The following is a 15,009-nucleotide window of genomic DNA, read 5'->3' on the forward strand; positions in this document are numbered from 1 at the left end:
CAGAGGCCTCACTGTTCTCGTCCATCTGGCCTCAGCAAGAGCGTCACGGAACCTTCTTGGTTCACCGCAACCAGCGCGCTGTTCCAGGACCGAAGGGTCCACCAGAGGGGCGGCGCGAAACGGACCGCACGCAGCCCCACGAGCACAACCGGAGCCCGTGGACGCACCACTTCCTGGTGCTCCCTCGTGACGTCACCCCCGCTCGTTTACGATGCCCCGCCCCCGCCGGCGTTGCCTGGGCGACGGCGTAGCTCTGCAGCCAGCTGACCATCGGCAGGCAATTATCTCTGCGCTGAGTTTTACGGTCCCAATTCCGCCCGCGGGAAGTAGTCGCGCAGTGATGACGTCTTGGGGGCCTGGCCAGGCGTCGCGGATTCCCGAGATGGAGGAGAAAGAACAACTGCGGCGACAGATCCGCCTTTTGCAGGGTGGGTTGGCCGCAGCTGGGCCTGGATCGCGTGTCCCCTTCTTTGCTCTCCACGATCTCCGCGAAACGGTGGTCCTGGCTAGAGGTCTCGAAGGCCGGCTGACCGTGGCGTCGGTAGGGCCGGACGGGGTGGGGCCGCTAAGCTTCCGGTGGGCCTGGGCGGGTCGCCCGCGGGACTTCGGCGGCGTGCTCTAACCTTCTGGCCGGCGGCGGGGTGGGAGGGGCCGTTGCCCAGGGGCCCGCGGACAGACCCTTTTCCTTCCCCCGGGAGGCTGCGCCCGCTGGCGCCCTCCTTCGGCCCGCGCCCGACAGCTGCGCTCAGTCCCCGGTCCGGTTCAGCTCAGCTGGGTCTGGTTTGGTGCCCTGCTGCCGCGTTGGATGCCATTTAGCGCACACACCCCTCTGATTCCAGAACGACTGCCCAGGCCCCAGCTTGCCCCTTAAAATGTTTAGACCCAAGGTGGGTCTTTCCCTTTGTAAGCGTTAAGGGAAAACAAACAACAACAACCAAAATCTCCAATCTTTTCAAAGTTATTCCCACAAAGAGTAGATTTGGCGAGGATTGGAAAGTACACATGGAGGAGATCCAGATGTGGCTGTGGGCCACTTTACTGAGCTTATCTCACGCTGGCTCTGAGGTAGCTCCGGTTTGGATGGGTGGTGGTGGTGTTGAACGGGGAGGTTGCCTACTGGCTTGTTCCTGTGTGCTTTGTGCTAATGTGTTCTTGACCTCTTGCTCCAGGACAACCAGCGGGGACTACTCTGAGAAGAGTAGTGGTGGTGTCAGACTTGTTTTCAGTAGGAGACAGTGTCACGGCTGGCAGGCCACTGGCTCCTGTGTGCCCAGTGTTCTTTTTTCGGTTGCCCAGAGTGCCTTAGGCATCACTTCTCTTATACTCAGTCCAGATGATTAAGGTGCGGCTGCACTTTCTTCCATCTGTGGGCAAGCCAGAAGGCCTCTGTGGTGACTTGTGTCTTTTTGTCCAGGCATCGTACCTTGGGGTCTGGCTTGTTTCTGCGTATGAAGTGATGCTTTCTCTCAAAAAATGGTGGCCCCAGTAAGCTAGTAAATAGAAACTGTCACACTAGAGGTCAGTGTTTTCAGGATAAGCAGGCACAAAAAGATTGAAGTAGAACTGACAATCCAAAGGTTTAAGGAAAAGACAGGCCTATGGGGTTTGGGCTGAGTGGTCACTGGTTCCCAGGCTCCATGGGCTGCCTCTCAATCTCTCAGGAGTCTGGGGATATTTTGCCTGCTGATTCTTTTCCAAGGTAGTTATGGTTGTTGCTTTTTTTTTTTTTCTTCACATCCCTGGTTAACTGAGCTGTGATTCTGTCTTCTCAGAACTGATCGATGACTATAAAAATCTCCATGGCAGTGCATCTTCACCAGGCCCCTCAGCTGCTTCCCGATGGCAGCCACCAGCTTACCACGGTGGCAGGGCCTTTGGCGCCTGCTACCCTCGTCAAAACCGGAGGGGATTCTCCTCACACCGTGGGCCTGAGTGGCGTAAGAAATACTCCCTGGTGAACCGGCCTTTAGGATGCTCAGACCAAGCTAGCAGCCCCGCTGTGCAGACAGGCCTTGGGGCCCAGAGTAGCCAGGACCCTGACCCGCAGCAGTATGTTTTTGAGAGACAAGTCCAGCTAAGTGCAGATCAGAACATGGTTATCAAGATCAAACCGCCGTCAAAGACTGGTTCGACGAGCACTTCACAGGTCCAACCAGGCTGTTTGGAAGAGTATAAAGACACCCCCTGGAATGATCCAGGACCTCATAAGGCTGAGGGTGAGCCCACTGGTGCACAGCTGCAGCCTTCAAGGCCAGGAAGAGGAAGGGGGAGCTGCAGTGGGGACAGCTCACTTCTGGTTTGCCAAAAGGAGCCTGGCAAGCCCCGGGTAGTGAAGTCTGTGAGCAGTGTGAGTGACAGTCCCCCAAGGCCCCGGCGGACAGTCAGTGAGAGTGCACTTGCTGTCAAGGCACACTTCCCGTCTTCTGCTTTGCCTCCTGGAACTGGGGTGGCCCTCCGCCAGAAGGTGGGCCCTCATTCTGCAACTAGTTGCATTGCTCAGCTCTCAGATCAGCCAACTGCTTCAGACTCAGTTATGGCTCCAGCCAGACCAGCCTTAGGACCCAGGCAGACACGGGAGCCCTCACTACCATTGTCTTGTCGGACCAACAAGTTCCGGAAAAACAACTACAAATGGGTGGCCACCTCAGCAAAGAGCCCTCGTGTTACTCGGAGGGCTCTCAGTCCCAGAGCAGCTCTGGAGGTTGTGAGTAGGGGTGCTTTGGGCACAGCTGGAAAAACAGAGAAACCACAGCCCAGAGCCAACCCAGAGTCCAAGCCCAGGAAGCCAGCTATGTCCTCCAAGCCTGGTTCCTCCCCCAGCAAGTACAAGTGGAAGGCCTCCAGCCCCTCTGCCTCCTCATCTTCCTCTTTCCATTGGCATTCAGAGGCTGGCAGCAAGGATCATGCCTCGCAGCTCTCCCTGGTCCCATCTCGGTCCCCTCCAGAGGACAGACCAGCAGTGGGACCTAGCAACTTGAAGTCCCTCCTTGGGGAGACCCCTCTCTCGGCTTACAAAGTGAAGAGCCGCACCAAGATCATACGGAGGCGGGGCAATACCAAGTATGTATGTCTGCTGCCCATAGCATCTTGTCTGGGTGGGCAAGAGTGGGGCTGAAGCTGGTCCTAGCCTTGTGGGATTTTGGGCAGATGTGTTATCTCCTTCACCTGTACTCTCTCCTTGGTCTGTGGAGGACCCACCTCTAGGGAGGAGTGACGTGGAAGTGAAGGCTCATTCAGTGCCACTCCTGAGAAGGGGCGTTGGAGGAGGTGGAAGGTAGTAGGACTAAAATTGAAAGTACCATTGTCATTTAAAGCTGTGTAAGGTGAGGCTCAGGGTGACTCAGAAGCTTGCTCAAGGCCCTAGCCGGGTAAAGGTGGGGACCTGGCCCTTGTGGTGTTAGCTCCACCCTTTCTTCTAATGGTGAGAGACCAGGAAGTCACTGGATAGCTTCTCTTCTGGATTTGCAAGATTCGAGGATGGATGGCATTGTGCCAGGCCAGACACCGATGGAGCAACCACCCTGAATGGGATCTGTCCAGGGTGTGGTGGAGGGGGTGGCCATATGCGCATGTTTAACGCCCCTTGGGTCGAGAGCTTTGGGCCACACATTAGAGCTGGGTGGTGACTGGGGGCTCTGGGTACTGCCTTAGGGTGCTGAGGCCTTTCTGCTGTGCATAGTTGGGTACCCTGCCCAGGCTCAGGCAGAAGGTTGTTTCATTTGTGCTCCTATGGGCAGCAGCTGGGTGTGTGGTCTTTGGGCTTTATGACCCCACTTAAAGAATGTTGGGGGTGCTGGTGGAACAGATTGGGAGAGGAAAGGCATGGATGTGGCCAGGTGACCAACGTCGGCCACTGCCTTGCAAGTGCATGTTACTCTTTGATCTCCCACTGTTGCATTATTGGTAAGACTTTTTTTGTACCAGGGATCGAACTCAGGACCTTGCTCTTGGCGGGTAGACACTTGTGCCGCTGAATATCTCCTGGAGAGTATTGCATAATTGGGAGACTCAAAGATGACTTTGTAGACCAGAGTATTTGTGCGTGTGCGTGTGCGTGCGCGTGCGTGCAAGGTCTCACTATGTAATTCGAACTTGTAGTGGTCCTCCTGTTTTCAGCCTAACACTGGGATTATAGGCACACGCCACCACACCTGGACTCAGTGGCTAGCTCAGCATGCCCGGGGCGGGGCTGGCGTGGCATGTGGTGCCAGGGATCGAACCCTGGCCACTGCGCCTGCCTAAGCAGGCACTTAGTTGGCTGAGCTATCTCACCAGCCGTAGACCAGAGTATTTGACCTGGGATCAGAGATTTCATCAGGTCAGCAGCTAACAACAAGGGAGATAGCTGTGCTTGCTGGGGCAGAGGTCCTGCCTGTGCCATCAGACAATGGTGCACGTCATGCCAGAAGTAACCTCCTTGCTGCAAGTCCCCCTCAGGAAGTTCTTTCTGCTGTCTGACCTTGGTTTTGGCTCCAGGTCAGGTGCCTCTCTCTAGCTCTGACAACTGTCTGAAGACAAGCGCTGTCTTCGGTTGCTTGGCCTGCCTCCTATTCCTGGAGGTTCTGGAGGGTGGCCTTGCGTTAGCCATGCTGGTAGCGTCTCTTCCACGGAGCTTGGAGAAGGAGCCTTGGAGCATCCCTCGGGCAGGCAGGCGGGCGGGCAGGCTAGGGATGGTGCATGGACCTGGTGGCAGTTCTTCCTTAGGGTTGCTCCTTCCTGTCATCCTATGCAGGGGCTCATCTGGCCTGGGGAATGAGGGGGGCGGGCATAGTGGACTTCCCCTGTCTTGGGTCCTCTGGGATTGTGGATTTAGCTGTTGCCTTAGCCTGGCTGCAGAGGGAAGGGGAACATTTGTGGCAGCCACAGCTGGGTGATGAGTCTGAGTGGGGACAGCAGGGTCGTGGGATGGACCCTGGAGCTTGGAACGACCTGGCTTTCCTCTGGATCTGTTCCCTTACCCCCTGGGATCTGGGTGAGGAAATGGCTGTGTAGAGAGCCACGTGGTGAGCCTTTTGGTAGTTGCCTGCCATTTGTCTCTGCAGCCTTCCTGGAGACAAGAAGAACAGCCCTTCAGTTGCCACCACCGCCAAGAACCAACTCAGCCTGCGGCGAAGACAGGCCCTCCGGGTGAAGAACAGTCCTATTCTGAAGAAGACCCCCAACAAGGGCCTGATGCATGTGACCAGGCATCGGCTGTGCCGCCTGCTGCCGAGCCGGGCCCACTTCCCCACTAAGGAAGGTATGCCAGGGAGGAGACACTCGCGATGGGCTTAGCACAGCTCTGAGCTGTGGCTCTTCCTGGTCCATCAGGAGCCTTGTTTGTCATCCTCCCAGCTGTGCTGTCAGGGGGCCCAAGCCCCTACCTGAGGGATCTCTGCCTGATGGGCAGTGAGCAGCCATGCTAATGGATGGAGAGGGGTTGGGAGTGTCCTGTAGTTTGGGTGGGGGATAGGCATCTGGGCAGGAGTATGGTAGCCTCTTCTGCCCATTCTTCAGTGTGTATCCCCATCCCTCGTGAGGGAAGTAAGGTTGGTGCCCACTCAGACTTTATACTATAAGGGCTTCCAGTGTCTGCCTCCCCTGAGGGCCTTTGACCTTAGCCGGGGACCAACAGGGCAGCCTTTTTTAATTGTGAGCCAGCCTAAGGGCTCCGTTTTATTCATTTTCTGAGTCACATGGTACTGGGTGCCATCGGAAACGTGTGAGCCTGAGAGCTCAGAGAGAACAGATGGGGCCTGTTTTGTGAGTAATGGGTGTGGTCCCTTTCAGGACAGCCTAGTTTCTCATTGGAAGATTATGGTGCCAGGAGACAGTGAGGGAGCCACTCCCAGGCTGGCATACTTGAGTATGTCTGGTGGTGGACCTGGAGGCCCTGGGATGGTACTCACTGGGTACTCACATTGCCATGGACAGTAGGATTTGCCTGGGGCCATCTAGTCCTGTGGCTTCCTTTGGGCAAGTATAGACAGATGTGTGTGAAGTTTGGAGAGGATAAAGTGCCAACAGGACTGGACCTGGATAGTCTTGAGTCAGCCCTGATCCTTGTGATCTTGAGCTGAGCGTGGCACTGAGGGAACATCCTTGATTGCCCAGGAAGGTTCTGGAGAAGGATCTGGGAGGAGGGGTACTGAGAGCCTATGTAGAGCTAGTCTTGAGAGGGGCGTCTAGGTCCCGGGCATAGGGATGAAAGAGTCCTGTACTCTTATAGCCAAAATCATGAAGAAGTGGGGTAGAGGATGCTGGCCTCTTGGCTGCCCTATGTTGCTAACTTTGGCTCTGTGCTGGGGCCAGTGTGGCTCTTCTCAGGTGACAGGAGAAGCTGAGGAGGTTTCTGGTCGCTATAGTAAGATGTTACAGGGTAGTTTGGAGAAGGGATAGTACACAGGTACCCTCTGGCGGGTGAGCAGGACCAGCTGAGCTTTGATGGAGGAAGTGGAGGGCCAGCAGCGTCCTGCCGGGGCAAGGTGCAAGTGCTGCAGGGTTACTTTGGGGTCAGCCTCACTTGGTTGTGCCTGTGACCAACCTTTTACTTCTTTAGGTTGTTTCCTATTTGGGCCTAGGGCAGAGTGGGGTGCAGGCCTGGGGGCAGTGAAGGCTGCCCTTTGCCAGTGGGACTGGAACAGTATCTCTGACTCTCCAAGGGGGCAGCCAGGGAGGAGTATGGGGTCCCAAGGTTACCAGCTCTTATCTACCGAGCAGTATGCAGGTGGGGTTGGGTGCTATGGGCGATGAAGGGGGCTGTGACTTCTCTCTACTTGGGGTAGGGGAATGAATAGGCTTGTAATTATGGACAGACGTGGTGATTGCTTGATGGTCGTTTTGGGGGAGGGCTTTTGGAGGCCTCCCGCGTATCTGCCCATCTACCAAGGACAATTTGGGATCCTTGGAGGCTAGGCCATGGGCTGGCTCCAGGGGTTACAGAGCTGTATGCTAGTGTTGGAAACAAATGCTCACCTAAGTACTTAGAAACAGGCCGGAAAGATGCTTTTGCATGGTAAATGTGTTCTGAGAGTGTGGAAGTGGGAGAGGCACCCCAGGGGTGACAGTTGAAAAGAAGTGACCTGAAGGAACTGAGCACACATGGTGCTCAGCTTTACAGGTGAGGGTAGCAGTGAGCCTGAGGCTACAATGTGCTAAGAGCACAAGGAGGATTGAATGACTGGCATGTCGTCTAGGATCAGGGAGGGGTGAGGCTGCTGGTGGTAGGGAGCCAGATTGTAAGAGGGTTCTTGTAGGCCACAGTAAGGAAAAAGGTGTTTGTTTTGGTTGTGTTGAAAGCTCCTTAGACGAGAGAGCTGGGACTGGTGTCAGTGTCCTCAGGTACGTCAGGGCTCATAAGTGTCCGGTGGGCTGGAGTGGACATTGAGTCAGGGGACCCTGAATGGGAGGTCATGTCAGGCTAAAGGCAGATCCTCATCCTCTCAAGGGGTCAGAGAGCCTGTAGAAGTTGCACAGAGAGGGTTGAGAACTGAACCTACATCTTGGTATGGCTGCCTGGGTATTTGTCCCAGCAGTAGAGGTCACAGGGATGTGTTGGCTGGCCAGAGCATCAGTTGGGAAGATGCATGAGGACAAGTGTCTCCCAGGGCTGAGAGCTGGGTGGAGCCTGGTTCTTCCCAGGAACTGAGCATGTGGTTCCCCCAGGCTCCCTCCCTGCTTTCCCAAGAGCTGCGTGCAGCCTGAGTTGGGCATGATGATGTGTTTGCAGTTGCAGGATTCTTGGAGGCTGAGGCAGGAGGATCATGAGTGTGAGGCATGGGCAGCATAGTGAGGTACTGTCTCAAAAGAAACAACAGAACAGAGGCTGGTGAGATGACTTAGTAGTCTAAAGCACCTACTTAGAACAAACTTAGCAAAGCACGGGGACCGCGGTTCAATCCCCCAGCACCACATGCCAGCCAGAACCGCCCCATGGTGGGCTGAGCTGGCCACACACACACACACACACACACACACACAAAAGAAACAACAGAACAAAACAAGGTCTGTGCAGTAGCTCATTGAGAATGCTCTGGGTTCATTTCTAGTAACTCAGGGTAGGTGGGTGCAGGTGAGTGAGCCCTGGCCAGGGCTGCCGTAGGTCCTACAGGTGGAGAGGTTGCTACGTGTTAAGGTAGAGCCCTTCTGCTCCAGGAGGTGTGGAACCCAAGTTCCTGAGACCACTAGACGGCATGCAGGGCCTCCCTCGGGCGGGAGCTGCCTCTTCATCTGGCTGGTTGAAGTCCTTTCTTTCCTCGTTTTCCTTCTGGTGTATGTTCAGCCCCAGTGCCAGCTGTCTTCTACCGGAGGCAGTCCTTGAGGTCTAGAGAGGAACCTGACCAGTGAGCCCCTATCCCAAGGGGAAGAAAGGGAGAAAGGGAGGAAGGGAGGGAAGGAGGGAGAGAGGGAGGGAGGGGCCTTAGGCAGCTGCCCGGCAGCCTGGCCTGAGGTGGAGTATAGCCCTGCCATGTGGCCTGGGGGCCAGCAGAGGGCACACTTGCCCCTCTTATCCCACAGTCCACCTTTTTCTGGTAATTGATTGCCTAATTTCCTCTTTATGTGAAAGAAAGCAGATATCAAGTAATTTGCAGCAATAACCTGCTAATGCTGGGCCAGTATCGAAACTCCCCTGTTCATTTCAAGTGGCAGATAAAACACTAATACATAATTATCCTTGCAAATTGGATTGTTTTAAATAACCAAAAGGCTACGGCCAGGAGAAAGCGATCCCATCTCCCCCGAGTTACTCTTGCAGTGTAATTGCCGCGTTCAATCAATTTCCCTGGCATTAGAAATTCCATCACAATCAACATTAAGCTTTATTCATTGTGATGGCTAAGAGCCGGGCCATTTCTCCTCTTTTTCTTAACTGGCAAAATTAATCAGGGAAAAGATTTTAAACATTTACCCGTGCGAAAGAGGTCAGCCCTGCCACTATATTGCTCAGCAGATAAGGGGGCTAATAAAAAGAAAATTGAATTACTAATGATCACCAGGAACAGAGTATATAAAACCTGGCAATCGCCAGTTCAGGAGAAGGGAGAATCAATTTTCTTGGGACAAGGTGCGCTCATTTTTTATTTTGGCGCATATTATCAGCAATTTAATTTGAGAGCGCATAAACAGGAGGAAACAGTTAGGGAATAATGAGCCCGGAGGTGTAAAGTGCCGCAGGATATATGCTGTACACAATTTATTTGGCACAACAGATAATCGCTTTAATTGAATTCAAAACTGCATTGTTCAGCAGCGTTGGCTGCTCAGCCTGGGGACTGAGTGTCAGGAAGGTTCCAGCCTGACTGCCTCCCCTCCCATTCCCGCCTCCTTAGCCCTCCTGAGAGTTCTCTGGATAAAGGTTGTTTGGCTTGGAGTTGGAGTTAGACTTTGGATGAGTGTTGGGGTGGAGGTGCCTGGATGTCCGCTCTCGTGGGTTATATATATATATATTTAGTACAGGGTCTCACTACACAGAAGGGACTTATAGTGATCCTCCTGTTTTCAACCTCCCAAGCACTGGGATCACAGGCACATGCCACCACGCCCTGTCTCAGTCGCCATCTCAGTGTGCCCTGGGGGTGGGACTGGCACAGCATGTCAGGGATCGAACCCCCTTCACTTTGTTCTGTCTAAGCAGGTGCTTTAGTGCGCTGAGCTGTCTGGCTGGCCCAGTCCCCTCTTGTTGACAGTGTATCTCTTGTCTTCTGTCTTTCCTCTTTTCTCCTGAGGAAGGGTGTTTGGATTTGAGGCACTTCCAGAGAGGAGCCAGGAGAGCTGGGTGAGCTGGTATGCTGCAGTAACCTGCCTGCTCTGTTTCTCAAGGAATATACTAGGGAAGGCATTTGGACAGAAGAGATAAAATCGTTAGGGATCTCAGAAATGGTGCCCATTTGCTACATCTATAATTGAAGAAATCAGTAATCATGGTGTGACTACCATTGCTCTGGGCTCTGGTGGTGGTGGTTGTGGTGGTGGTCATGATTCCATGGGTCCTGAGGGCTGCAGGGCTAGTTCCGAGGCCCATTCTACTGAGGATATGGCCCGGGCCCAGTGCTGCGATGGCCATTTCCTACCAGGCTCCTTTTCTCTTTGACTAGGCCCTGATTCCTCACAAAAGCTATGTCTGTGTTTGCCTGCATTCAGTGATTGATGACTGATACTGGGGATGAGTCTTCACACTGAGTATAATCCCAGCCCCGCCCCTTTTTGTGTTTTGTGACATGCTTCTTGCTGAGTTACCCAGGCATGGGATCTTGGAAACCTCTTGCCTCAGCCTCCCAGAGTCCTGGGATTACAGGCATGCACCATTATTCTGGGTTGTTGGCCTGTTTTTGCAGTGCTGTTCCCTCATTGACTGACCACTCTTTCCCTAGATGGCCAAGACTCCTTTCATTCAGGTGTTTGCTGGATGCTGGCAGTTAACCTCCCCAGCCCACCTCTTTTCATGTCACTCCCTAGCTGCCCAGCCACCTTGAGCTTCCTGTATTTTACTAGCCACGTGTGTTTGCTTATGCTGCCCCATCAGGAAGGTGCTTTGCTGAACCCTGGCACTTGGGTGGGAGCCTCCTAGGGTAGGGCAGAAGGGAAGGCCTTCCTTCCATGTAGAGGACCCTGGCAGAAGGAGACCCTATGGGTGTGGGAGGATCTGCTGCAGAGTGTCCTGGGCAAGGGTGGTATTCTGTAATTCTGTCACCATATATGTGGGAAGCCCTGTTGACCTCCCAGGCTGGTAGTGCCCAGCCAGTGTGTGGCAGGAAGCATGCACTGTGATGTATCTGAGGGCCTTTGGGAGTGGCACCACTGGTTGGCTGGAGTGCTGTCACAGTCATCTTGAAACTGAGAGAGCAAGGGCCTGCAAAGAACTGAGCATCAGAAGAAGCAACAGGCTTCCCTGCTTGGCCCCTGCTCCTGCTCCCTGTGAGGTGTGCCCCGTGGGCAGGGGCTGGCAGCAGTGTGCTCAGAAGTAGTGGGTGGGTACATAGGATTCCCCCTGCCACCTTGTACTCTGGTCCTCCGCATGGTGGCATTTTCTCACTACACTATCAGGAAGGGTATTTGGGGTGCTAGCAGCGAAATGCCATCAGCTGAAGGTACTGCAAGCAAGTTGTATGTACAGTGACACTCTGAGCTGCAGTCTGTTGGGGTCACCTTGTTGCTGTCCCTGAGCTAGGTAGCCTCCTTGGGCAGCTGATGTTGACGGAATGCAGACACCATTTGGAGCCCAGACTGGTGGCAGAGTTCAAGGAGTGGCAATATTTGTCCCAGCCTGGCTTAGATGTGTCACTGATCCATGACGGTGCTAGTTGGCACCTCCAGAGTCAACCCAAGGCACAGATCTCCCTGGGCATGAGACAAGGAGCTACAGTCAGGAGCCCCAGCTGAGATGGCAGGAGGAGGATGAAGGAGGTGCCCCAGGTGCTCGGTGCTAGCTCAAGGTGCTCAGGGTGGGGTTGACCTGCCTGGGAAGGGGGAAAAGGAGAGGGCCAGGGCGCTGGGCAAGAGTCTGCTGGGTGCTAGGAACAGCCTGCAGCTGGGGCTTGGGTCTTGGGACTTGGCCAGGATGCCCGGTTCGTCTTAGCTCTGAGTATCAGACCTGCTGCTCGCATTGTCTTGCTGGGGGCCTTGGGCCCCCTGAGTTCTCTGTGACTGTCTCCCTGTCTATAAAGGGGTTACCCTGTCTGAGCTTCTGTGCAGGGAGGAACAGAGCCTTCAGTGCCCGGGCAGTGCGGTGTTCCTGTGGGTGGTGTGTGGCTGCTGCTGCTGCTCTCTGGGAGGCCCTGCCTGCTGCCTTGGGGGGCTGTGATCCATCACTGCTCGCTGGTGTGCAGCTGGGCTGTTCGATTTTACTACAGCAAACACTGTTAAAGGGCGCGAGAGCAGTTAAATCTGGAGTCCTGCTTTCATAAGGGAAAAAGAAAATGCTGAATTAGGCTCTGGGAAAGGCAGCCACAGCGATCCTTGGCTTGTGCATAAATTATCAGGCACGCCGGAGGCCTCCAATTTTACGTTTGTCGTGGCCATGCTAATTAATTATTCCACAAGAATTGGTGTAGCAGTGCACGTGTGTGCCGATTATGGCAGTGTGGCTCTGAAGCTGAAGACCTGGGGCTTGCATGACCTGACCTCTGGCCTGGAGAGGGGGAGTCTTCTGGTGCTGGAGCTGGCGTCCAGGCTGTGGTTCCTGCCAGTCTTCCTGCCCAGGCTGCAGCTGCCCTGTGGCAGCAGAGGACTCTTGCTCCTGCCTCTTTTCCCCTCATGATGACCATTTCCCAAGGACTCTTATGACTGTTAACTATTTTGGGTATGGTCAGAACTCTGTGTGTGTGTGTCTCAGTGTGGGAACTCCCCAGATCCTCAGTGGTTCCTTTGCCTGGCACCCACAGCGTGCTGGGGGGGGGGTGGTCCACATGGGAAAGATATCTGGTTGCCTTTGATGTCTCCTGCCCCGCACCAGGTATCTCTGCTGGGGGAGAGCGAGTACTGGCTCCAGCCTCTTGCCACTGCCCTCCCTGTGCCTTCCCTATCCTCCCATGGGCCCAGCAGGAGGGAGCGCTGTGATTCTAGTGAGGGCAGAGGGAGGTTGTCCAGCTGGAGTCTTCATGCTGGGAAGTGGCCCCAGCTTGGCAGGGCTTCTTGAGGGCCAGAGGATGGAGAGGTTTTTGGTCCGTATCTCCAGGAGGGATGAGGGGACGTGAGCAGACTGCAGGGTGAGCAGAGGAGGTGTGAGTAGGGACTGCGGCCACCAGACCCTTGCAGGCCTGTTCCTGTCCCTAAAGCCAACGCTGAATATGAGGAATGTCTTCCTGCTTGTGGGCAGGGGCTCCCAGATCTCTCTTGTCCTCTGTCCTGCCCGGGCTGTGTATGTGGAGCATTTCCTGGAGGGTCCACCTGTGTTGCTGTGTCTGAGCTTTTAGTGCCTTCGCCTTTCAGGGAAGTGGCCAAAGAGAAACAAAGAGGAACCGCATTTGGTCTGCTGAACCAGGACTGAACTCAGCTGGGTGTCCTCAGTGTGTGTTGTTGCGGGCATATGTGCCTGTCTGGAGTGAACCTCCAGGAACTGGTGGGGCTGGGCTCCTGGAGCCTGAGCCCTTGCCTCCTCCCCTGTCCCTGTGGGGACCTACCATCTTCTGCCTGTGGACAGCCTTCTTCAAGGGTAGCAATTGGCTTGTCTCAGTTGTGCTGTCTGGGGGTGGGGGAGTCTAGGCACTGAGGGCGAGAGGGCTCTTTAGGCCTCTCATACGTCCAGGAGGTGAGTTAGCCTTGGGTGCCAGCTCTGGAGACATGCCACTGAAGTGGCCACTGTGCCAGGAGACGGTGTGGTGCAGAAGCACTGCCCACCTTCCTGCACTGGTCTTCATTCTGGGTGTGGGAAGCAGGGATTCCTAGTAGTCAGAGGTGAGTCATGCATGGCACGGATACCCTGATGGTAGGCAGCCCTCCAGAAACCTCTGCCTGCTGGCCAGGCCCAAGCTACACTAGTGGGCCTAGTGGAAGAGGCCATGGCCTTGGGCAGGTCATTGGCTTAGCCCTGGAGGGCCCCTGTGTATGCAGTGGGCCCCCTTTCCCCTGTAGTCTCTGCTTCCTGTGAGATATGGGGCTAGAACTCAATACCCTATGTGAGCTTGGCATGCCAGTCTCTGAAGGTCTAGCTGTTGCCTGAGCCCTCAGAAGGGCAGAGATGCAATTCTGAGTTGAGAGACTCGTTCTTACCCTTGGAGCTATTCAAAGCCAGAGGTGGCAGAGCCATGACACAAGAAGTTGCCTGCCTGGCATCTTTGCTGCTTGAAGAAAACTGAGTCTGATGGGTACATGGTTTTCCTGGGTGGATCTACCTTCTTCCTGGCCCCTTGCCAGGGATGCCCTGGGGAGCCACACAGTGAAACCTGGCCCAGGCCCATTTGGTCTGAGACACTGAGTGGAAGGAACGTTGAGGGAATGTTGCGCAGCAGCCTCCAGGGTCGCTCCCACAGGGTGCACAAGGAGGAAATCTGGGACTGTGAGAGCCAGGAGGAGCCTGCTGAGGGTTGTAGGGGACAGTGGCCGGTTCTGTAGTGGTGTGGCCCTGTAGGGAGCAGCAAGATACAGTGATGTGGAGGTGGAGACTGGGCTCTATCCCTGCTTGAGGGTTGTACACAGAGGGCCCCTGTGTGCAGCTTGCACTGTGGCCCAGCAGTGACTCAGAGCTGGATTGTCTCTTCCCATCAGCTGGTGGCCCCGGGCTCAGACAGGACAGGCAGGCAGCTGTGTATGGGTCCCTAGAGATGGATGTTGATTAGGGAGACTGGAAATATTCTCTGGCTTTCTCCTTTTGGCACGGGACTCCTTTCTTCTCCTGCTTCTCTCTCTTCCCCTTCTTTCTCTTCTCCCTCTCCCTCTTTTTCATCCTCTTTCTCTTCCTCCTTTACTTTTAGTTTTGTCTTTTGGAGACAGGGTTTTGCTGTGCAGTATAGGCTGACTTTGAGCTCACTTTGTATCAAACTCAGTGATCCTCTTGCCTCTGCCTCCTGAGTGCTGGCATTACAGATGTGCATCACTATGCCTGGCTTCCTTGTTAAAGGGAAGCATGGTTGTAGGTTGGGTTTGCTGTCTGGTGTTGACCCAGGCTGCTACCCCTAGCCTGGCACCACGGTGCTAGCCACATGGCCTTGCTGGGCTTGGGAGGGACGGGGGAGTGTCTGGGCATAAGGCCTGCAGGAAGGGCTTCTAGCCACCCTGCTTCCCTTGTTATGGCCCTGTGTTGTTATGAGAGTGGGGATTGACTGGTGATTGTCCAAGGGGCAGCAAGCAGGGGGCAGGCATGGAGGACCTCCACTTAGAGTCCGAGCTGTCAGTGAGGGGGCAAGTCTTGAGTGTCAGAGGAAGCACTGAGTGAAACAGAGGCTTGGGGGTGATTTGTCTGCAGCACATGGCTTAAGGTTAAAGATTTCTCTCTTAAGCCAGGCTTGATGGTACGTACTCATTAGCCCAACACTTAAGAGGCTGAGGTAGCAGGATGGCGGCAAGTTCCAGGCCGTCCTGGGCTCCATAGTTCAA

General features: G+C 54.8%; 1 protein-coding gene across 2 annotated transcripts in view; it reads left to right on the top strand.

Annotated features, from left to right (window-relative positions):
• Positions 1-350: 350 nt before the first annotated feature.
• Zc3h3 (zinc finger CCCH-type containing 3) overlaps positions 351-15,009 on the top strand; it is a 92,731-nt gene continuing 78,072 nt past the window's right edge. For both annotated transcript variants that reach the window (XM_004638910.3, XM_023723938.1), the window contains exons 1-3: positions 351-428; positions 1,773-3,060; positions 5,043-5,239. In XM_004638910.3, coding sequence (XP_004638967.2) covers positions 383-428; positions 1,773-3,060; positions 5,043-5,239 — 1,531 coding nt within the window. In that variant the 5' untranslated portion in view covers positions 351-382. The remainder of the gene's footprint in view (positions 429-1,772; positions 3,061-5,042; positions 5,240-15,009) is intronic.

This window comes from Octodon degus, unplaced genomic scaffold (genome assembly GCF_000260255.1).
Source record: "Octodon degus isolate 3935 unplaced genomic scaffold, OctDeg1.0 scaffold00104, whole genome shotgun sequence".
NCBI lineage: Eukaryota > Metazoa > Chordata > Mammalia > Rodentia > Octodontidae > Octodon > Octodon degus.